This window comes from Hesperophylax consimilis, chromosome 4, assembly GCF_061612785.1.
Source record: "Hesperophylax consimilis isolate HC1 chromosome 4, BYU_Hcon_1.0, whole genome shotgun sequence".
In the NCBI taxonomy this organism is placed as follows: domain Eukaryota; kingdom Metazoa; phylum Arthropoda; class Insecta; order Trichoptera; family Limnephilidae; genus Hesperophylax; species Hesperophylax consimilis.
This window is the reverse complement of record NC_142839.1, coordinates 26,678,541-26,703,084: the sequence shown is the minus strand read 5'-3', so window position 1 is coordinate 26,703,084 and position 24,544 is coordinate 26,678,541. Positions and strand designations below refer to the sequence as shown.

Sequence of the window (24,544 nt, the reverse complement as noted above, 5' to 3'; positions counted from 1 at the left end):
TCGTGATAGGTCTGAATACTTTTTAATTTTAATATTTTTGATTGGAATCCAATCGGATAAGTATATCCCAGACACTATCTAAGTGCAAATATACTCGCGTAAAACTTTTCAATCGTGCAAATGATAGCAGCCAAAAATATGGGATTTTATTGGTAATTCTTAGTTTGAAATGTGATATCGATAAAAATTACGGAAAATAATTATGTCTCAATAGGTATAATATTGTCCCGGTTATACAAATGATCTGGGTCGATCCACAGTTGTCCTGTTTCTTCATTGAGATGTGTTAATATAAAGTTATACAAATTATCTGGGTCGATCCCCAGTTGTCCTGTTTCTTCATTGAGATGTGTTAATATAAAGTTATACAAATGATCTGGGTCGATCCACAGTTGTCCTGTTTCTTCATTGAGATGTGTTAATATAAAGTTATACAAATGATCTGGGTCGATCCCCAGTTGTCCTGTTTCTTCATTGGGATGTGTTAATATAAAGTTATACAAATGATCTGGGTCGATCCCCAGTTGTCCTGTTTCTTCATTGAGATGTGTTAATATAAAGTTATACAAATGATCTGGGTCGATCCCCAGTTGACCTCTTTCTTCATTGAGATGTGTTAATATAAAGTTACACAAATTATCTGGGTCTATTCACAGTTGTTCTGTTTCTTCATTGGATTTGTGTTTATATATGGTTATACAAATGATCTGGATCGATTCCCAATTGTTCTGTTTCTTCATTGAGATGTGTTAATATGAAGTTATACAAATGATCTGGGTCGATTCCCAGTTGTTCTGTTTCATAGTTCATTGAGATGTGTTAATATAAAGTTATACAAATGATCTGGGTCTATTCCCATTTGTTCTGTTTCTTAGTTCTTTGAGATTTGTTAATATAATCTATAATCCCGGTCAGTGGCCGAGTTGACATCGCGCTTGGGTCCCACTCAGGCGTAGTGTGTTCAATTCCTCGGCTGGCTAAGTCCTCCATCACAACACAAGCAACATTTTCAGCTTACTGTGGTGGTAGTAGGAGATTTTAAAATATTGTCAGGTTATTCGTCACCCGGGAATGTGTGTCTTTCTTTTAAAAAAAAAAATAATTAAAATAATGTTTTTAAATGATTTAATTGAGTAGTTTCGATGGTGACGGAACCAGTCTCTACTCTTAGAGCCTATGCTTTTGTTTCTCCAACTTTATCTGGAGCAACTAACTGGTAGTCTTCTCTCTGGAATTTCCATTAAAATTTGGTGCCGTGATCATCCATCAAATTTATATGATTAACGGGAGAGTGCGTGCTAGATGCTTTGAGAAGGGATGTCAAAATACGTTATTTTAATATACATTGGACCAAGTTAGAAAGTCGTTCAGCGTAGAGTTCTTAATAAAAGAATTTAAGGTGGTTTGGACATGTGAACCCATAACCCATAATGCCAACAGAATGAATGTTTTCACATTCTTAAATGGTTCTATTTGACTACAAAGATTGCACAGAAAACTACCTTAAATGTAAAACATAGATTGACTGACACAGACCAAATATTCAATACGTCTGACGTACTAGATTTACGATAATTATTCATAAAAAGAATCATTTCACCAAACAGAAATTTTAACAAAAACAAACTATTATTGATATCCCACAAAAAAAACATAAAACTCCGACGGTAAACACAAGCTTTGGACAAAGACACCACAAATTCCAGACAATAAAAGCATTCAACCATCAATTCAAATATAAAAGAGTGAGGTAAACAAAAACCATTTCAAATTTAACGATGGATTAAATAACAAAAAGTCAAAATTACAAAAAAATCCTTAAAATCTTTAAATGATAAAAGATATACGTACACGTAATACACAATACCATAAAAATACACATCGTAAAAACAGCTTTTTTTTTTAGAAAAAAAAAACACCCCGAAAACACCTATACTTTAAATTTCAAACTTCAAATTCAAGTTATGGGAAAGTTCTGTTATTATTTCATCCTGGGCATTTTGTTTCATAGTACTTGGATAATAACAGAACATAAAAACGACTTTTGATGAATTGTTCCAATTGTGTGGTGTCATTTAAAAAAATAAAAATTTATGTGAAATTGCACAAGAGTCCCAACTGCTCCCAACCGTCTGGTGGCATTAATACTAGGCATTCTCAATTGGGGAGTGTTGTGAGGCTGAAGGTAGTGGATAAGGAAAAGGAAGGTGGGGAAATACCTGGTCATCAAACACGGCCAAAGTCATGTCAAGCAAGTTTCGATTTTGAATGGTGGTCTTACACCAGGGCCATACTGAGAATATATTTTACTATGAATTGTTCAAATTCTGTGAAACATTTATTGTTATCAAGTTAATTTCGTAGAATTGAATTTTATTTTTTTAAGTTTTTCTTTTATACTTGTTTTTAATATTTAATTTACAAAAAAACAGTTTATTTTTAAATAAAATCTGCTGTGTAGTTATCATTACGCGTGAAAGCTTTTCCGCCCTTCAAACAATCTGTCCTAAGAATCACAATATTTTTTCTCGTGGGTTTATAGCTTCGAATTTATCCGAAAGTGGCTTAAAAATTAAGAATTTTCACAAACTTTGTGTATTTATAAAGAGAAACAGAGACACAAATTAGGAATGAAAGGAACATCGAAGTTAGTGGCTTCAGTAGAGGCGAGAAGCTGAAAGCTTTGGATTGAGGTTGAGGGGAAAGTTTTTTAAATTAGTCCGCGGCATGGGAGGGCATGCACGACTTTACAAAATTTGTTTGCACAGTTTTGTGAAGTTATGCTAATGTAAATAGTAGCTGGGGTAAATTCAAATTAGGGAACATATTTCAAATTGTCTATGGCAGGGTGTTCTATGAATGTAAAGTAAAGGAACCAATGTCATTCCAAGAGGTGTGCTTTTTCGGTAGTTTTGTGTTTGATGTATTATTGTTTAGTGAAAAACATAACTTAAGGCCCCGTAGTAAGCGTTTAAAGATGGTTTGAAAGGGATTAAATACGAATGTTAGAGAGAGCGCGCTAATATTAAAGAAAACGATGATAATTTACTACTTAAAGTACCAATACTAACACCCACTTCAACCATATTCAAAAAATTCCCAGTGTTGAAGATTCAAAAATTATATTCAAAACAAATACTTACCTACTTTCCTTTACAAGAACCTAAACACATATAAAACATCACAAACTTCTCGCAATACTAGAACAAGACATACACACCAACTACTAATACCTAAAACCAACACATCCTTTGGACAAAAACACTGCAGATTCCAGGATATAAAACTATACAATTCACTTCCAACACAATATAAAGCATCTAATCTTACAGAATACAAAAAACACATATGGAACTGGCTACAATCCTTTTAATATTTAATTTTTTATATTTCACATTTTTTTGTTACTATGGAAAAATCGATTTTATATTTTAATTTTTATTGTTTCTCTGTGTTACTAACTCCACTGTATTATTTAAGTATTATATAACTTTACAATTGAAAAAGTCCTCCACAACACAGGTGAACTCTTAGCGTAGAGGACAATATACTATACCTTTATAATACAAATATATTTAAGAATAAATTAAAAAAAAATTTAACGAAAATGGTGAAATTATTCAATTAAACACGACTCATTTGAAATAGAGCAACAATTTCTTGACAAATGCTTTAGTTACATTTAAAGATACATTGTGAATTTTTTCATCTCTATAACATATTAAATAACAGAACAAAACGTGTTTTAAATAATTTTCAGAGCTAACTTTGCCATTTTTTTCTATCGAAGTAATTTCGAATAATTAACATTTCGACATAACGAATGTATGGTTCGAAAATAGCATGTATTTTTTTGGAACTTAAAAACTTAAAGAGTTAACGAGAAACTTGTTATAAATCGGTAGAAATTGGGTGTACGGGGGCTTAAGGTAAGCATACTTTTCGTTGAAGTTATGCAAACTTGTTGTGAAATCAGATATGAGCGCATAAGCAGAATGCTGTCTGCTAATTAAATAATAATAATAACAATAAAGGTTACATTACTTAACTGTTGACTATATATAGAGCATATACCTACAATTATTTATTTAATTGTATAATATATCTTATGTAATATGGCTGACTAAGATTGCACCACAGACATAGGAATTAATAGACGAGAAGATAATGGCGAGGGGTAAAATCAACTGTTGAAGAACGAAGGGAGTAAGGCTGACTGTGATTCGTCAATAAATCAATCTGACAGTAAATAGGCATCTCGCATTATAATATCACCATTTACTTCTTAAAAGTAAAATCTGCTTTTGAATGAATAGACATTTTTACATGGGAGCGCAAATTACTCGCCACGTTATGAACAAATTTGCGAAGTCCAAATTTGGCGAAAAAATTCGGTTCTATTTTCAGAGTCAAATATTTCGTTTAAGTATTTAGTTAAGACACTTTTATAAATGTTCATAATTTACTTCCCAGCAACCAACCAGCTTTGTGTTTCGCGTCCAGACGTTTCTCGATGTGAAAGTATATGTTTCTAAAACTGATCTATATTATACGATGTGAATATGCTTAAAATAAAGTAAAATAATGCTTATATATGGAATGTAATACGACAATTGGGTTTATTCTCTTTTTCAAATCTATTTTTACAAGTTTTCATAGTACAAGTCAACATTTTGCCGTGTTATTTCGTAAAATGAACCGATGATGCCTCGACCATAGTTCGCACAATAATGATGACGTCACGTTTTCAAATTTCACTTGAGGCCATACGCGAGCACAGCCGGCTCCAATGGAACCGGTATGGGGAGTGGGGATAATACGCTTTTAATCACTTAGGGCAGGTCTACTAATATTCATATGTCTATGGATTGCACCAACCATTCAGTCTTGTTGGATTGGAAACATAAATAAGTTTTGCAAAGTGCAATACGCGTGATTCCCCAATCTCATTTGACGAAATGCATTTGTCAGAACACAACAGCCTACGGTGTATGTTTTACAGTTATTTAACAAGAAAGTGCTTCGAATAACTAATGTCATTGATCGCTTGGCAACGATGCACAGATTTATACACAAAACGCGCGCTCAATATTCAATATAGAACGGTTAATTTTACTACTTCTTGCTTTGATTACTGGTACACTATATGCATTGAAGTGACGAGGAAAGAATGTCTTTTTAAATAATTCTCGTCAAAGATATAAAGTAACATGATATAGATATTTATATGTATTTAAAAGAACGAAAGAATATTTTCTGATCATCGCAGTCTCTGAGGGAAACAGTATCGAGACTCCCTGCCTTTCGGCACAAAGGTAGAGATAATGAATATTTGATGACTCAAAACAGAAGATAATGTATTCTTTACAATTCTTGAGCTAGATACAAGTATAAGGAGCATCTTGTAAATAAAGTTACTCGTGTATCTTCTAAACAATGCCAGGGAATCTCGTGCATAATTCAATGCTTTCCTTCCACCGTCCTGACAGGATTCTGAAGTAATAAGCCGTACTAGTTTTTGATACACTTACATGTTATGGTAAGGTATGGAATGGTATAAACTTGTAGATTATGATACCCTCGTATATCTTAGATAGATTTTTTTCGAGTATAGTTAAAATAGATGGTTATAAGACGTAATTAAACATACTAGTTTAGTATAAACTTATACGGTGTTACTCATAATACATAATACGAGAGATAAGAACAGGTTAGTAGAAAACTTTACATATACATATACCGGCCGTAATATCGCAGTATTAGTGGCTGACAGATTTTTAAACCATCTGACCCCAGGATTAGGGACGTATTACTAAGGTATTAGGACGGAGATTGCGGACTTTGTTAAAAATCTTTTTGATTGGGCAAATATCAATGGTTCGTGCAATGAAAATGTAATAAGTAGTAATACTTATTGACAACACTATCAGAGGAATATTTTAAATCTAAATATCGATTTACCAAAGCAAATACGGAACGCATAATCGAATTGGCCAAATTTCGAAGCAATTCAAAGCAAACCGTGTCAATGATATCGCAAATGTCATCTAAAGAAACGTTAAGTTAGCAACTAAACGCAAAATGCAAAAATGACCGTATTTTTGAGGATTGGAACAAAGTGGTGCCAGGCTAAACAAATCTTGGATGAATATTATTATGAGTAAATATTTTAACCTGAGCAGTATACGGCCGTCCTCGCCGAATAGCTATACCAGCGTAATCTTTATAAGTAACACTGATATAGTTTGGTACCCTAATATATCTTACATAGATTTTATATCATGAGATAGCTAAAAATCTTATTATTTAGTAAAATCGTACTAGTTTGGGATAAACTTGTATAGTATTGTACCCTCGTATATCCTGCATAGATTTTATAAAGTGGCATAGTTAAAAAAATATTGTAACAACGTAATATTTTATATCGTACTAGCTTGGAATAAACTTACATGGCATGTTTTCCTGATAGATGTTGATAGATTTTTGCTAACATAGCATAATATTGCTACTCATTTATACTAATGAAACGTGATAAACCGTACCTACTAGTTTAGTAAAAACTTTAATGGTATAGTATATTTCACATAGATTTTTATCATAGAATATTTCAAATAGTAGACAGTACAGAATTTACCCAGAATTATACAACATTTTTTAGACGGTTTTCCTGGAATCTGTATTCGTCGCTTTGTGTTTTTTTTTCTTTTCTCGTCAATTATTTTGTGGTATTTTACATAATGTATATATACGATGTCATATTTTGTTATAAAATACCACAATGACAAGATTTACTTTTCATAATATATTTATATGTATTTGAAATGTAAAATGAGTGAGGAATTACATCACCATCAACAACGAAAACATACTTTGAGAGGTCTGTTCGAATGGTACGGGACACGCAGGAGTGTGATTCCCCGCTCAAAAGAATTAAGCTCCTTGGCTCTGCATGCAGATATATGAAAAGATATGCATATAGACTTTTATGGGATAATGAGTTTAATTACTTGAAATTGTTTACATTTCAACCACGTACCTACACTTACTCTATCTTTCCAGTGATTACTACAATTCTTAATTCAGAGGTTGCTTTGTTATTTATTGATAGATGTGAAGCGTCCTTTAAAGCCTTCCCGCTTTCTTTCTCCTTAACAATCTCCGCTTCGTTCAGAATCATAATATTATTTAATTTAATAAAAACTATTGTGGGTTTACACCATGTACCTGAGTGATAGATGCTCTATTTATCTATGCAGGTAATTCTAGCAGTGTTAATATTATTGATGTATAAAATTCAAACCAGTGTAATTTCGTCCTGACACCCATTTTCTACAATGAAATAGAAAAAAATCCGTTATATCCAGTAAATATTTAAAAAAATATATGCCTTCATATGTTATTATTAATATTAAAAGATAATGCTTGGTTTTTGTTTTGGTTAAACAAGTATAAGGTATAGTATGAGCAAGCATAATATTGTATAATTAAGTATAAGTAAATAAAAGAGTACAAGAAAGTATAAGAAATTTTAAGAAACTATAAACAGCTTAAAAACTTATAAGAAAGTATGAGAAAGAATAAGAAGGTATGAGAAATTAAGAAAAAATAAGACGGTATAAAAACGTATAAGAAAGTATAAGAAAGTGAATGGAAGTGTAAGAAAGTGTACAGAAGTATAAGAAAGTACATAAAAGTATCATAAACTAAACAAGTGGTATAAAAACATAATGTGGTATCTTTTGTTCCGGTTTAGGGGTCGGTGTTTACATCTCGCGGATAGAGGAGGGCTCCGTTGCGGAGCGCGCCGGGCTGCGGCCCGGGGACTCCATCCTACAAGTCAACGGGACCCCCTTCACCGGCATCTCGCACGATGAGGCCCTCAAGGTAAGTCAACACTTTTTTTCACTAATTTTATCTTATTTTACTCACACATATTTCATCATCGAGCTTTTAGATAAAAGAAACAAAGGAGAGGCGAAATAAAAATAAAGGAGGATATAGTGTCAAGCATACATCGTTCACGTACGTCTGTCGCTTACGGTAATAAGTAGGCGAATGAATGAAGAGCTATAGTGTCACGCGCTGCGAACTAGGACCATCGACGGGTGACCGACGATACGAATGGCATAATTTCTGGTCGAAACAATTCGATGGTGGCTCGGCAACAGTCAACACGCTTCCATCCTTCCATGCCATGCTTCCATTTGTTTCTATTATCTAATTTAACATCATTTAGCGTAGGATAAATTATTTCATGTTAATGCCATTTCATTTTAATGTCATTTCAAGTTGAAAACCATTACATGTTTGTGGCAAATGAATAGGCAGTTGAAAGATATATTGAAGTTTATGAAAATATGTTTAGTAGAGGAGACAAACACAAGAAATATAGTTCAAATTAACGTAGTGTCAATTCGGAAGAGTTGAAAAAAAAGTTTTAATCCAACAAGAAAATCATTGAAGCAACAACTACCAATGAAAATATGAAACAGACAGACACAGAAAATGAAAGAAAAGGTTACTATTGCAACTAGGATTTCAACCCAGGTCCTCTAGTTTTTCATGGTTGGCACTCTACCAACAAAGTTATTGTCGCCTGTAGTTCCAGTCCCGGTAAGACAAAATGACACGGTTTCGAGTCAAAGCTGCAACCGTTACCTTTTTTAGATTTTATCTGTCTATCGGTTTCATATTATCTTCGTCAATGATTGAATATTAAAGTGAGGTTTGTAAGCTTTAATAAGACATCCCTAATAAAATCTAATAAATTTAGTTGTTATATTTAGAAAACGCATTATTTAATGCTGAACACACCCTTAACTCGTTCAGTGGAAAAATACCTGAAAACCTTGCCCTCCAATATCGCTTCTTCCTCAGCGATAAGGATGGATTATTATTGAAACTTAATATCAATTTGGGAGGCGGGTTTGGATACTGCTCGCCACTCCGGGAATCATTCATAGGATTACCAACACCTCTGCTGTGGGTCACCCCAAGTGGTTTGCTACGTTTGGTGACCTGTCAAGGGTGCCCGGGTTCATGGGGTGAGGTTTCTCCATATCTTAGTGGCTTAGGCTGGATGAGGGAGACCCTTTGACTTCTCTAGCCGGACTCTCGACCCCAACTTCTTGCATCGCAATGGTATAGATGGTATGGATTCATACGTCATTCCTGGATACACTGACTCCCGGATTTCTCTACCCACCTCTCATACCTTTTTCCTTCCCAGAACTTCATCTCATTTCTTTTCTTAAAAAGACACTCCGCACAGACACACACATATAAACACGCGGAAAATAATTTAGAAGGAATTTTTAAGGAAAGGAAGTTCTGGAATGGAAAAGGGTATGAGGGGTGGGTATGTGTCCAGGAGTGACGGCCTTATGAATGTATCCGTCCCGCTGCGGCACATAGCGATGAGTCGAGAGATCAGTTCTAGAGGTCAAAGGGTCTTCCCAAACCGTCCTCTGCCGTTCTGGCACTCCACGGAGCTGGTGGGCAGGCGCATCTTGAACACACCTCAACTGATGAACCCGGTAATCCCTGCTAAATAACCAAACGTATCGAACCGCTTGGGGGACCTATGGCAGAGTTGTTATCCAATAAATGGTTTCCGGGGCGGTGGTACCCAAAACCGCCCCCCCCCCCAAATTTTATGTTATATTTTATTTTAAATGAAAGACAAACATGTTATAATTACGTATAACCTGACAATATATGAAAATCTCCTACTACCAAAACAGTAAGCGGAAAATGTTGCTTGTATTGTGTTGGAGGACTTAGCCAGCCGAGGAATTGAACACATTACGTCTGGGTGGGACCCAAACGCGATGCTCACTCAGCCACTGACCGGTCGATGTAAAAAAAAAAAAACTATACTTACGTCATCATATTGTACCAAGTCGCTCTGCAATTGCTGTGGAGTAAAATTAGTTACCGAAAAATAAAATTCAAAACAATTTAAATTTTATTACGAAAAGTAGTCTTCTGCTCCAAAACATTCGGTGTGTTGTGACTTGAGAATCTACGAGACAAAACATTCGGTGTATTGTGACTTGAGAATCTACGAGACAAAACATTCGGTGTGTTGTGACTTGAGAATCTACGAGACAAAACATTCGGTGTGTTGTGACTTGAGAATCTACAAGACATAACATTCGGTGTGTTTGTGAGTTGAGAATCTACAAGACAAAACATTCGGTGTGTTGTGACTTGAGAATCTACAAGTCATAACATTCGGTGTGTTTGTGACTTGAGAATCTACAAGACAAAACATTCGGTGTGCTGTGACTTGAGAATCTACAAGACAAAACTTTCGGTGTGTTATGATTTGTTACCAGTAGAAACCTCCACGTCTAAAGTTTGTTACGACTAAAATACGTCTACTCCACAACATTAAGTTTAAAACAAGTGACAACCTCTTATTTATTCCTATTGTCAAACATATTGTGATATACTCTTCGTGTGGATGATTGGTTAGTTAAAAAAACAAAATGGACGCTGTTAGATGAGATTAGGTTAGGTTAGGAGGAGTGTGCTCAATGCGATTTTCAACATGACGATAAAGCATCGCACAAAAATGTATTTTTGTTATTCAAAAATGTATTTTATGTCCGTATAACAGAGATGAAAATATTTTATCCTTGCTAAATTTATCAAAAACCTAATAAATTAATGCGTACGTAATCAACTCGATACGGCTGTTATTTGTCACACCCAAAATATTTACAGCAAATTTCCTACTCTTCCGGAAAATCTCGATACCGTTTGTGCTTCTCATTTATTATTCACGGCAATTTATCACCTTCAGATTACCAGTTTCCAATTACTCCCACCAAAATGGCGGCTGTTTATAATTGGGGTGATAATGGCGGGAATTATTTAATTTGATCACGATGTATTTATCTGTTCAAGCCGCACATTTATCTTTGCTTTTGGGATTAACGATGCCATCCTTTGGTACTGAACAGAATATAACACCGATTTTGGGAACACGTTTTGGCTTTATACATAATTAATAACTAGCTGACATGTACCCGGCATTGTTGGGGGTTTTCCTTAGGAGATAGATATATACCATCTTTTATGCAAGCATTTTTAAGATATACAAGTCCGTGGTACATTATTTTGATGTATCTCATAAGGTTTAGCCAGAGTTAGCAATGTAAGCCCCGAAAATATTTTTTACGATGTTTTGATTACACAATATCTAATTTTTATAAATAGAATATTCATGCTTTATATATGTAAACCTTCCGCAAGAAATTTTCTATGGTAATGAAAACTCTATCAAAATCCATTAATATATAATATTAAAATAATTTACTATTTTACTTTACTTTTTTCTTAATCAATTTCAAAAGCTGAAAAATAAATATAACGAAACATTTTTTTTTTACTTGACTACAAAAACGTAACATCTTGGTTATTTTAAGTATTTTTTTTATGTGAATACCGCACAACAGTCTGTGAGTTTATGGCAAACCTGTGAGTTTATGGCAAACCTGTGAGTTTATGGCAAACCTGTGAGTTTATGGCAAACCCAGAGGCGGATTTGCCCTTAGGCCTATGTAGGCCCGGGCCTAGGGCGGCCAGATATTAGGGGCGGCCAATCGTGACAAAAAAGTCACAGATGATAACAAGAAATTACTTCCTAAGTACCTAAATATTCTACGTACGAAATAGCGATATGCAAGAGCGTGTTCACACACAGCACACAGCGCACGACAATCGACAATTATACAGTAATTGAACTAGCGAATTTAGCAAGCGAATTTTTTTACATTAATTCCACACAGAAGGCTTTGTGGAAAATATTTTCCCTCACGAACTATGTCATCTTAGGTGATGCTGTGTGGAGGGTCTTTTTAAGGAAGGGAAGGATAGGAAGTTCTGAAAAGGAAAATGTATGAGGGGTGGGTAGGAATCTGGGGATTAGTGTGTCCAGGAGTGACATACGTATGAATACATCCCTCCAACTGCGGTGCAAGGCGATGGGTCAAGATAGTCCGGCTGGAAAGGTCAAAAGGCCTCCCTCACCCAGTCTCTCTCGATCCGGCCCGCCACGCAGCAGGTGGGCAGACGTATCCGCCGCCAAGACCTGGACAAATCTCACCCCATGAACCATGAATGATAATGGCAGGAAAATTAAAACGGTTTTGACCCTAGGAACTAACTGAAAAGTTTGGATACTCCTGGTCAATATGATGGGTACTGAGAAAGGGGCGGCTACATTGTCTGGGGCCTTAGGGCCTAGGGCGGCCAAGACTGCAAATCCGCCTCTGGGCAAACCTGTGAGTTTATGGCATCCCCAATTGGAGTATGTTATGAGGCTAAAGGTAGTGGGAAGGGGAAGTAGATGGGTAAGATGAAGGACTTACCTGGCTATTTAGATCTGGTCTATTTGGAGTATCTTCCACTCCGGAACGTCACGCAAATATACTGCATATTATTTTGAAAGAAAAAATTGTGAATTAACACAAATTAATTAAATAAAACTTACTTGTGTACGTCAGGATTTAAACCCTCTGGTTTGCTAGTCAAGAGCTTTACCCCTCGATCAAGGCAAAATAAGACTCTAATAACGGAGGTTCGGCTCGACGCTCACATTTTAATGATTTCTGATGAACGTATTACTAAAAATCTCAAATGTTTCTAAAGGCATCCCTCCGGATGTAAGTTATCAGAAATTCGTGAATCTAATTATTTCGCTTTTTTAATATATATCAAAATGGATTACTGGTTTTGAAAGCAGATTAAAGACTAGCATAAAAATTCTGGTTTCAAAGGTAGAACAATTTTTCAACAATTTTATTTTCTTGTAAACTGTCAAAATATCACTTTATATGAATTTGAAAAACATATTTAATTACACACACGTATAATAAAGATTATTGTGACTTCACTTTTTTTCTTTTCATTTAAAAAAAAATTAATTAAATTTCACTAACTTTGGCAAATCTTTCACAGACATGTAAAGTTCTACGGTCGATGACTATTTGGGATATATTATTATTATTTGGAAGTGTACGGTAAATTAGCAAAAACAAAGCGTGGTGTTATTTCGCTCTGCTGCTTAAATTATATATCTAACCGTAATACAAATAGAAATATATAAATACTACGTCATGAGTTTCTCATGTTACTGAGTTGTACTGAGTTGAAGGTGTCGATATAAAAGTAAGCTTCTTGTGACGTCACATGGATCCTTTTGACGTCACCGGCGTTTAATCGGACATTGGGAAATATTAACTTTGATAAAAAAATAAATTCATTATATATATACATGTATTAAAGTTAGAAAATCATTTTTGATTTTTTTTCAATGCACTACATTTCCTCATTTGACAGTTTTATGAGAAAGGGGTGTTCTTCAGAAGAAAAGTAATTAATATTTTAAAAGAAATTAGTCCTTCTGTTCCTGTATATTATAAATATGTACCTAATTTAAAACTTTATGGAATAACATGTTTAAATGCGTAAACCATTACCATATATGGCCTGAAGCTACGAAGACGGTTTCCCCAAAAAAAAAGTTCAAAATATTAAAATGAAAAATATTTTTTTTACTGTAATACATCCATAGAACACAATTGTAACTCTTTCACTTGGTTTATTTTTTCTACCATAATATGAAATGCACCGCACGCAAAATGGAAAAGGTTTAATATATTTCCATACGTTGAATAATTGATGAGATGCAATAAATAATAAATTTTATTAGACCTTCGAGTAAAATATTATGAATTATTACACTGACTTGGCATGCTAGTTTCAAATAGAGTGGAAAATGTTATCAAAAAATATAAAAACAATTAAGAAGTTTTCTTTAAAATAAACTTGATCGAAAATTATGAGAAATATATATATGGGTCCTGCAAGCGAATTCTTTCGTAATATATGAGACTGCTATAAAAATAATTGACGATCAATTTATCAAAATCCATAAAGAATTTGTTTAGCTATGGATGTTAGTGATGGGTGAAAAAATATTCCTATAGATTCAACGAGAAAACTTCCTGATAAAATATATTGCTAACTTAATAAGAATCTCTTCAAATTAAACGTATTCCTGTTATAAACTGAATTGAAGGCCATTAACAAATGAATTACTGTCAGTAAAATAACAAAATTTTGTCACGATGTCCGAATAAGTGTTAGTAATACTAATAATATTTGGATGATTTGAATAGCGCCGTTTTTGTGCGCTGTACAAATATACGATACATTTCTACAATTATCTATCTTATTACTAACTATAGACTAGCCAAACTTTTATCAATTTATCATATGTACAATGCATTTGATTGACGAGCGTGATGCTGGAATGTATTTTTTTTATAATCATCCGATTTTATGACGGGTTAAATTTTTCCAAACAAATGATCATCTAGTCTATCAAAATTATGCAAGTGCATATCATAAGTAAAATAAATACAAAACAATACAAGAACAACACGTCAACTCACAAGAGATCAAATGGGAAAATAATTCACCGACTCATATTATTCATATTTTCATATCAGAGGGTTCGGCTCGGTAGAACTCCTAACAGGGCATATAATTCCTACTGATCCCTCAACATAAATATTTAAAAAATCTTTCGTTATGTTATTATTATTATTTATTTACATATTATACAGGCAGGTGTTCATAAAAATCCTAATATTTTTGCATTTCGTCATGACATAGGTACTATTAAGATATACGTAGGTGCGTGAAAACGTGTTCCAATATTGTTATGAATTTACTTACACTTTATCAGGAAGCGGCTTATATTCCAGTTTTTAATAGGATTACGAATAATTTGAATAAATCAGCATTATTTCATTTTTCTCCGTGTTATTTATTGCCAAGGAGAATTGTATTGATATGGCATAGAAGCTTGCGGACTGTCACCGACCTACGAAAAATCTGCAAGAACTATCAAAGCGGGTGAAGCCAATTATAGTACCTTTTTAAAATCATTTTTAACTTTATTCGTGTAAATAATATTACAGATTATATAAAATAATAAGAATTGAGTATGTTTGAATTTTAAAAGGTTATTTTGTTTAATAATGATAATTACCTGATTAGTTGTAAATACACCATTTTTATTTGTTTAATTGTAATATTGTTATTGTAATTGATAATAAATGGCATAAGAACAAATTTGAAATATATATTTTAAACTATTTCTACGCCGATAAAAAAAACTATCAATTGTGTTTCATGCAGAAGTTAAATTAATGTCATATAGTGTCTAATAGTATAGGATACGGTTGAATTAAACAATATAAAATATGGTTCGAAATTCAGTTACTGCTTTTTTAATGATGTTAGGAGTGTTCAGTTTTAATAAAAATAAAATAAAAAATCCGTTGATTCTTTTAGTATATAGTGCCGAAAAATTTTTAGGTGTACTCATTGTAGATTTCAAGGGATATTCAACGAGGACAATCACAGACATAACACAAGGACGTGAAATGAAAATACACAACCAAAAAAGGGCAAAACCAATACACAAAACAAAGGAATGCAATATTATAATGCGCTGCCGAAAACTTCAAAGTCTTCACCAATTGGTAGATTCAAGCTGGATTGTAGGAGGCCATATCAATCAGTTGGTAGATTAAAGCTGAATTGAAGGAGGCCATATCAATCAGTTGATAGATTAAAGCTGGATTGAAGGAGGCCATATCAATCAATTGGTAGATTTAAGCTGGATTGTAGGAGGCCATATCAATTAAAGAAAATGTAATAAATAATATACAATAACGTAAGTTATAAGAAATTAGTCATCTGTAAACTTAAGTATACGTATGGCTAAAATTAAATTAATACGAGTACATAAAAAAAAGATAATACGTCGATTTTAGATACCGGATCGCGGAAACTGGCAGAGAAAAGATAAAATTAGAGTGAATACTGTAGAAATGAGATCCCTAAGGCGTATGTGTGCTAAAACCATGTACGATCGTGTGAGAAATGTGGAGATCTGCAAAGAGTGCAAGAGTGCTGATTCAAGCGTAGTGAGTAAGATTAAAAAAGGGATACTTAGATGGTTTGGGCATGTAGAGCGAATGAGAGAAGAAAGGAGTGTAAGAAGAATATATGAGGCAAATGTGAATGGTAGCAGAAGTCATGGCATGACCAAGTGAATCAGACTCTTTATTCAGGGCCATGTCAAGAGTCGAATAGAATAGAATAGAATAATATAAGAGTATGTATGAATGTGAATGAGGCAAGAAGTGTGTGCCAAGACCGAGTTGTTTGGCGGTCCATCCTCACTGCCCACCCCTGCGTGATGGTTAGTTAGTTAGTTAGGGTCGCTCTTCCCCTTAAACAAATTTAAACAATTCGCTCGACACGAATATTATAGTTATGCTTTTGATATGTGGGTAGAAACCAAAGCGGGGCGCCGCTGTTCATGGACGCAATTTGCAGTAGTATGGCTGAATGGTTTGGGCGACAATTTTGTGCCCGCGGTTTCAAAATATTAACAGTTCATGGTCCTCTTTTCTATTATCTATGGATTCCTATGCCTTATTTTTTTTAGGTATGTTATTCAAAACAATCCCTCGTGAGAACCTTCCACCATCGTTTACAGGTTATAGTTCATCTGCACCAATGTAATGGTTTGTAAGCGGGGAGGACTTGTTGCTCACCCCATTTGGCAAGCCTTCCTGGCACTCGTGCTTTATTTGCTTTGCCAGATGAAATTAATTTCTTAATTCACCCAGACCCTGAATTTACATGACGATTTTACTTTCAATGAAACCCCAGAAGGTTGATAAAGCTGGTGCTTTGTTTTAAAAATTTTTGACATAATTTTAATTTTCAGTATGAGGGTAGATATTGGAAATTTATCGCAACTTTCTGTTTTGATGTATAAAGTGTTAAAGCATCTTAGTGAAGGTATGCAGGGCAATATTTTGAAATATTAAAAACTCTCATCTGTACGGCTATGCGTGATATTTTTGAAAATAAAATGATTTATGAATGATATATTTAAATATTGAAGACATTACAAGCCATTTTAAAAACGAAAATTTTAAACAGAAATATCACAAAAATCACATCTAGGACTAGAACCAAGGTCCTTCGCCTTTCCGGAGCGCTGCTCTACCCACTAATGGAACTCTATTTCCTTCGGTCGTATTTATTTGTATCATACTTCAAATAAGAACTATCAACCTAACCTTCATTTTTCAAGATTCAAATCAAACTAAATGCAATCTACAGTTGTTCTGGATAAAGATATACTATTTTTATTTTAATTTTAATGTGCGACATCTATTGACTTTTTCTGCAAGTCGTAGATAAATATTAATTTTGAATTTAAGAATAACTTGATGAGTAAAACCTCAAATATTATAATATTATCTGCAATATTTAAATATCAAAAATTTTAAGTTCTGCTCATTACAAAATAAAATAATATATATTTGTTGCATCGTTTCGTCATCAATATGCACGGAAAAAATAAGTATCGGTAATTTATTAAGAATCTCTTCAAATTATTGGCTTGCAGACCCTTAACGAGTGAATTGATAGGTTTCCTCATATTTTTTTAGTATTATACGAATATATTACCACGATGTCGGAACACGTGTTCATAAAAGCCTAATATTTTTGTATTTCGTCATTACATATTAGCGAATGCAGGTGCATGAACACGTGTTCCGATAAATTAGAGATTTAATTTTCCGATTTTATGTCCGTGTTAAATCTTCCCCACAGTTCTGCTAATCTTTGTTCATTTACTTAGACAATCGGATAAATTCGTGAGAAAAGGAAATGTAATTTTTTCCTGTATAACAACATATCTGTTTCTAGTTTAGTTACATAAAAATATGAACGAACAATGAACATACTGACGTCGTTCATGAAAATATAAATATTATTTAATTGTAAAAAGCATTCACTTTGTGGCTCACTGAAATTAAAAATTTAAGATGTTTAAATAACAATAATTTTTCAGAGTTTGCCAATCATCTCATTTCCACCGATCATACTTTTAGTAAAGATACAGGGGTTAAAATTCTTCACCGTAGTAATAAAGGCAAAAAATTAGATAATTTAGAAGCACTTGAAATCAGAAAATCCCTCAATAATAACTCCAGTATAATAAATAACCAAATTAATCTGTCTTATAGTCCTATTCTAGACATATTTCCAGTTAACCGCTCTGTTCTTCCTGGAATTCCCGTAATTACCCCTTCCAATTTGTCCACCCCTCCCTCAAACACTTAACATTTTTGTGTATATATGTCAATATTTTGCGTAGTAGATCAGTTTTTAATATTCTCCTGACGAAGGAAGGGTTCTTCCGAAACCGGTAGAGTGAAAATAAAACTATAGTGGTCAAAAACAAATTTATGTGTTTTTATTGTAAAATAAATATTATTATTTTTATGTTTGGAGTTTATGTAAAAAAATAGTTCCATCAACGTTCAAGTATTTACTAGCTCAAGTTAAAAATAAAGAATAGGAAAGTTTTATCCGGAGGTTGTGGCTGGTTTAAGTATATTGAAAACTATTTTATACATTTCAAGTATTTGCAACTGATGCCCTTCTTCCAAAAAATATCAATGTTCAATGTAAAAGATATTGTTCTCTTAGCGGAAAGAGGATGTCCGGTGATAGGTGCTCTTAAGACGTTGTTTAATCCAATCAATTCACCGCCCAGAGCTAAGGCGGCAATACGAGTAGAGACTTCGCTACGTTTGTAAGGCTTCGAAGATATTAAATATCAGGTAGCATGCATGTACGTGGTGCTTTACTTGCCTCGGAAAACAGGCCAGCGTGCTCCGGCTTAGGTTGCACTGTGTTACAGTTACCATTTTTAATGCGGCTGGTGTTAAAATGTACTTCTGTTCAGAAAATATTCACTTAGATAAAAATTACTTTTCTCTAATATTTTGATTATTACGCATATTAGCTTTCACGGATTAATTTGCTTGTACTGAAATTCGATAAAACACCTTGTTAAAAAAAATTTCCAACAACTAACAATTCATTGGTATTCCATTATTTTAAAATCACGATGGGTTGTTTCGAACTTTCGTCATTTTTGACTATCATCATGACGTTGATCAGCAAAAATTTTAATTTTTGAAAATATTGACGTTCTAATATTCTTTGATGGTAACTATTTATTGTCATCAAGTTTAATTTGAACTAGATTTTAATTTAAATTTTTTATTGAATATGTAAAAGATATGGCATATATATAATATATTGAAATTATAAAAAGCCTTTAAAATATTTATAACCAAGTTCTGCTGTGTGATTATTACTACGCGGGGTAGCTCTTTTGCCTTCTGAAGGCGAAACATCTGAGACCCCTAACAGTAGTCACACAACAGAACTTGTTTATAAACAAACTATTTTATAATAAATTGAATGATAATATTAAATATATTGTATTCATATTATGAAAATTGTATAAATTGAATATTTACATATTGTTAAAAGTGTTTTAAGTTCTGAGTTTTAATCATAGATTTTTTTATGCGAGTGCCAAACAAGAGTTCCAGCTTTTCCCAACCGCCTGGAGCTAGTGAGACTATGGCATCCCCAATTGGAAATTGAGGTTGAAGGTAGTGGGGTGGGGAAGAAGATGAGTAAGAGAAGAGGAAAGCGGAGAAGTACCCGGCTATTCAGATTTGGTCACCTAACACGGCTGAATCAATTTCAAGCAACGTTTTGATTGTGTTTACCAATCTGTGCGTAACGCATATATATGATCTATTGATCTAAGATCATTGTCTGATTAAATAGTTTGATAATGGCTCTGAACGCCGAAACAGCTGTCACCTTACCAAATAAAATAAAATACTTAAAGAATTAAATAATTATATAACAAAATTAAAGTACGAAATTTAGAGATAAAAGATAAAATCAACTTGAAACCTACTTCAGACTGTTTTTTCAAACATACACGTAGGTATATATAGTTATCCTTATGGTTTTAGTATGTTAGGGGTACGTTGGTTGGTAGTGATAAAAAAAATTGAAGCTACGTCAAGATGCAAGGCTTCTTCGATCGAAGTTCAATCTCATTTCTTCCATACTCGTATATCCCCGGGGATTTGTAATCTTTGAAACTTTAAATCGAAGTCTGATGGGTCGAGCGCTCGAAACATCTTCTAGTTAGAGCTTTTAAGCTGGCTATTGAGTTGTAATTGATTAAGTGAACAGAATGGTAATACAGATATAGAAAGCATTTATGAAATGAGAAACTTTAAAATTAGAGGAACTTAAAGAATTTTTCATCATGCGCTCACACATTTTTTAGCCAACGTTTCAGACACCGTTATAGTGTGTAGATTGTTATGAAGTGTGTATTTATGTATGTAGAAGTAATACTGTCGTAAACGTCGTGGGTGCCGGTATTACACCATAAAAAATACTTCAATAATTAAAATACTTAGCGTATTATCCGAAGTTGATATTTTCAGTTGCGAACTTACCAAATACAAGAGGTCCATAAAAAAATATTTCTCTGATGGTTTGTGAATAATGTTTATGTCTCAGGAAATACATAATTGGTTTTATTTTACTATATAACACTTATGTACAAACTGATTAAATGTAAACTGTCGATTTCCCGAAAATGAATAAATAAATAAGTAAATTAATTTTGACTTTAGAGATTAGTTTTGGTGCAACTGTCAAGTATAAGATATTAAGCTTAGCACCATCGTCTCTATTATAATATTCATGAGGTGTTTGTGGTTTTCAAATGCCTTCATAATTAGACGTTTAGAATAGATGAAGCTAGAATTATATAATTTAAATAAGTTCATTTTGTTTAAAGCATTACAAAATCGTAAATTTTATTGCGTTTTTTAAATAATGTTTTAAAGGAGAATTACATTAATGTAATAAAGTGGGTACCAACTATACTAGTGGTAACAGAGCTAGCCTTTTAAGGGCAGTCTCATTCATGCTAAATATGTTGATGTACGAATTGATTCTGTCAACGACAAGATAGTTTTCCCCATTGGTGTGAACATAGGCAAGTTAGTCCTGCAGGCTGGGAGATGCTGTCAGTGACAGAGATAACGACAGCGCACATAGAAATAAAAGCTCTCCATAGTAGAGTTTTCAAACCATCCAAGAATCAGTCTTAAAAGTATGTAGTATTGTTACAGCAGAGTGATAATGTTATTTCATGTAAAACGTACACGAAATAAAATTTCTGAATAATATACTTTTCCCTCTGATTTATTTTCACACAGTCTCACACGTGAACATAAAACAGTTTCACACTGGGGGTTTCTTTTATAGTTAAAACATAAGGAATAAATCGCGGAAATAAAAGCGAGCTTCGAGAAAATATGTACGATTTTATCACCAGCCAGTGCGAAAGCTTGGAATAACGAACTCTGGACAGAAATAGAACCTTAACCACTGTCTGGAACTGTATATTTCTACAAACATAAGTTGTGAAAGGTTAGACTACCCAAAAATGTAGACAACTTTGAAGAAAAATTACGTATAGTCCAATATATTTTTCGATTTCTCTTCTAGAACGGGAAAAATTATAGCTTAAATTTACGACGAGTTGTTTCACAAAATTTGAACAATTCATCATATTTCAGAGCTATTTTTAAAGTTATGTGACAGTTGTATTCAAGTTCTGTTATTATATCACTATAAGCCAATTGTTTCACAGAACTGAAATAAAAACAGAATTAGAAAATTTACTTTGAAATTTTATGAATTGTTCAAATTCTGTGAAACAACTGGCTCTTAGTATTTATGCAGTGTTATATCTGACGACATCTGACGACATCTGACGACATCTGACGGACTCTGGAGTAAGCTTAATGACTAGCGCCATCTATCGCTTAAATACTCAACTTATTACCATACATCACATGTAGCAAATAAAGAGACATTTTTGCTAATGTAAATTACCAGGTTAAAACTCATTGATTGAGTGGTTACGATCTTTGGCTACAAATCCGAAGATCGCAGGTTCAAATTCAGGCGTGAGCAAGTAAAACGTATTAGAGTAATTTGTGTTTGTACTTGAAATGGCTTTAGCCATGTTTGGTGACCAGACCCATCTCGTTCCCTTTCCAACTATCTTTAGCCTCACAGCATACCCCGATTGGAGCTGCCATAGTTTCACTGGCTCCACACAATTGGGACTCTTGTAATAATAACACATTAATCTATCGAGTAGTGGGTAGGTATTTTACTTCTGTTGGGGTGTAGGTAAGACCCAAACATCCCACTTACTTTTGTGCATTATTCGTTGCAAGTCATTCCCTCTTCATATAAAGTGTGCTGTTAATATTTTCACATAATATTTGCTCAACCCATTACTTCCAACCAGAGACTTATGTTATTTATAGCTCCCAATACTTTTATTGTCGAGGAATATTACCAAGAAGCTACTAGAAGCCGTGCACCATAAAAAATACACGTTCTACGCTGTCTTTCATTGGTACTCTTGTAAAATAATCTTAATGATGGAGTTGAATTTTGAATTAGGTAATGTAGATATTTACGAAATAAAACAAGTTTCTCAAATCTTTGTACTTGATTAAGTATTTTTACTATAAAATGAGGAGAAGAAGATGGAGAAAATGTAGGTTGGTTACCTGGCTTTACAAATCTGCTCACTAAACTAACTAACTATCCATCACACGAAGGGTAGGTAAAAAAGACAGACCTCCACACAGCTTCGTCGCACGCTCCTCGCTTCATTCACATTCATGCATCGTCTCATACACAGTCTTCTCTTATTCTGATTCTTCTTAATTCTGACAAAAAAGTATTTGTTTCACTCGGTCCTGCCATATATACCTCCAGCGTCCCCACATTCTCCTATCATTCACTTTTGTGTTATATTTCTCCTTGCTCTGTTCATCCGCTCTAAAATCCCAAACTATTCTAACGGCCATTGTTCCCAATCCTACTGATTGACTGTTGAGCCAAAATTTTAGCTCAACACTGCTCAAACGCACAACTACGCTCTTTCTAACGGAAATGTGATGACTGAGCGATCAACCAATTTAAGGAAGCCAAACTACTGGATAAATGCCTCATTAAATGACTAGTTATAAAAAGTGTCGGTAGAGTGAAAAATATTCGCGACGCCAAGACACGGTGGCATTAAAATCAAGCTAACGCTTTATTTTTAACATATTGCATACGTTTGTTTAAAAATATCGGTTTACGTGTTACAGTATTTAAAAAAAAATACACGCATTAAAAATAAGTACAAAATTTAATTCGTCAATATTAATTTAATATTGAAAGCTTTTACTTTGATGTCATTTTACTGTCCATGAAAGTGGCCGAAGCCACTTAATCAACGATGAAAATGTTTTAAAAAAGGCGAATCGAACGTTACACAACAAATCACTTGGCTGATCGGAGCCTGAGATTGATCGTTCGAAAAGTTGGAAACAACGGCCGTAAGAGTCAGTTTCTTAACCCTGATTTTATTTATTTATTTATTTATACTGGGTTTTACAGATGATCACACTTACGTGAGAACAATCCACTTATAAAAACTCAGTTATTGTACAATTACAAAAATCTACAATTAAATAAAGATACAATAAATTAAATACAGATACATACAATTAAATACAGATACATGCAATTAGAAAACAAAAACATCAAAGAATAAAAATAAAATACACAATCATATACAAGCTCGCTCAAGTAACACATTACATTATACATTATTACAAGTGGTAAGAGGCATAAGAAATACGAGAGGTATGCATAGAGAGAAAATTGACACAATGAATTAGCTAATATTTTTTAATAGCGCCAGAACTTTTTTTCTGAATCCGTACAAATTATCGACGAAAATATCTATTTCAGCACACTCTATCTTGTTATATAGTCGACACATCTGGGTCAGAGGGCTAAAGTAGGCGATATTATTTATAAATGTATTCAGGTGAAAAATATTATGGCGCCTTAAACAATGCGAATTGGGGACATTTATTTTAATATTGCTAAGACATAATGTAGTATCAAGTTGACCGTGAATAATTTTATGTAAACATATGAGATCAGTCAATTGCCTTCTAGTTTTAAGTGTATCAATCTAGAAGTAATCACGACGTACGTCATATGATCTTAGATGGTCATGTAATCCACATTTGAAGGATAACATTCTTAGCATTTTTTTTAATGGATTCTACAATATTTTCATATTTGCAGTAATGTGGATTCCAAATAAAGCTTCCATATTCAAGTTTACTTCTAATTAAGGCATTGTAAAGAGTTAGAATTGATTGATCAACCCTTCATTTTTTCAGAATCTCCACATTGTCACACGGTCAAACAAGGTTTTACATACATACGCCTCAGAGATCTGGTCACTAAACTTGGATGAAGTCATTTAAAGTAACGCCAATGTTTGGATTCTTAATGTGATTTATCAGAAAGGTGAAATTAGTGGGAAGAAATTAGGTTTCATTGATTATTACAGAAGTAGTGCAGAATAGAAAAAAATGCCACCTTTTTGATATGACATCTCAAAAAATTATATGTGTAAAAGGTTCCTCGTAAAACGTAA

The 24,544-nt window shown here is 33.5% G+C and overlaps 1 protein-coding gene across 1 annotated transcript in view; it reads left to right on the top strand.

The window, feature by feature from the left end:
• The window catches only part of LOC149424476 (whirlin-like), a 309,865-nt gene that overhangs the window by 210,977 nt on the left and 74,344 nt on the right, over positions 1 to 24,544 (top strand). Inside the window, exon 4 of the mRNA XM_089631069.1 lies at positions 7,754 to 7,884. Coding sequence (XP_089487195.1) covers positions 7,754 to 7,884 — 131 coding nt within the window. The remainder of the gene's footprint in view (positions 1 to 7,753; positions 7,885 to 24,544) is intronic.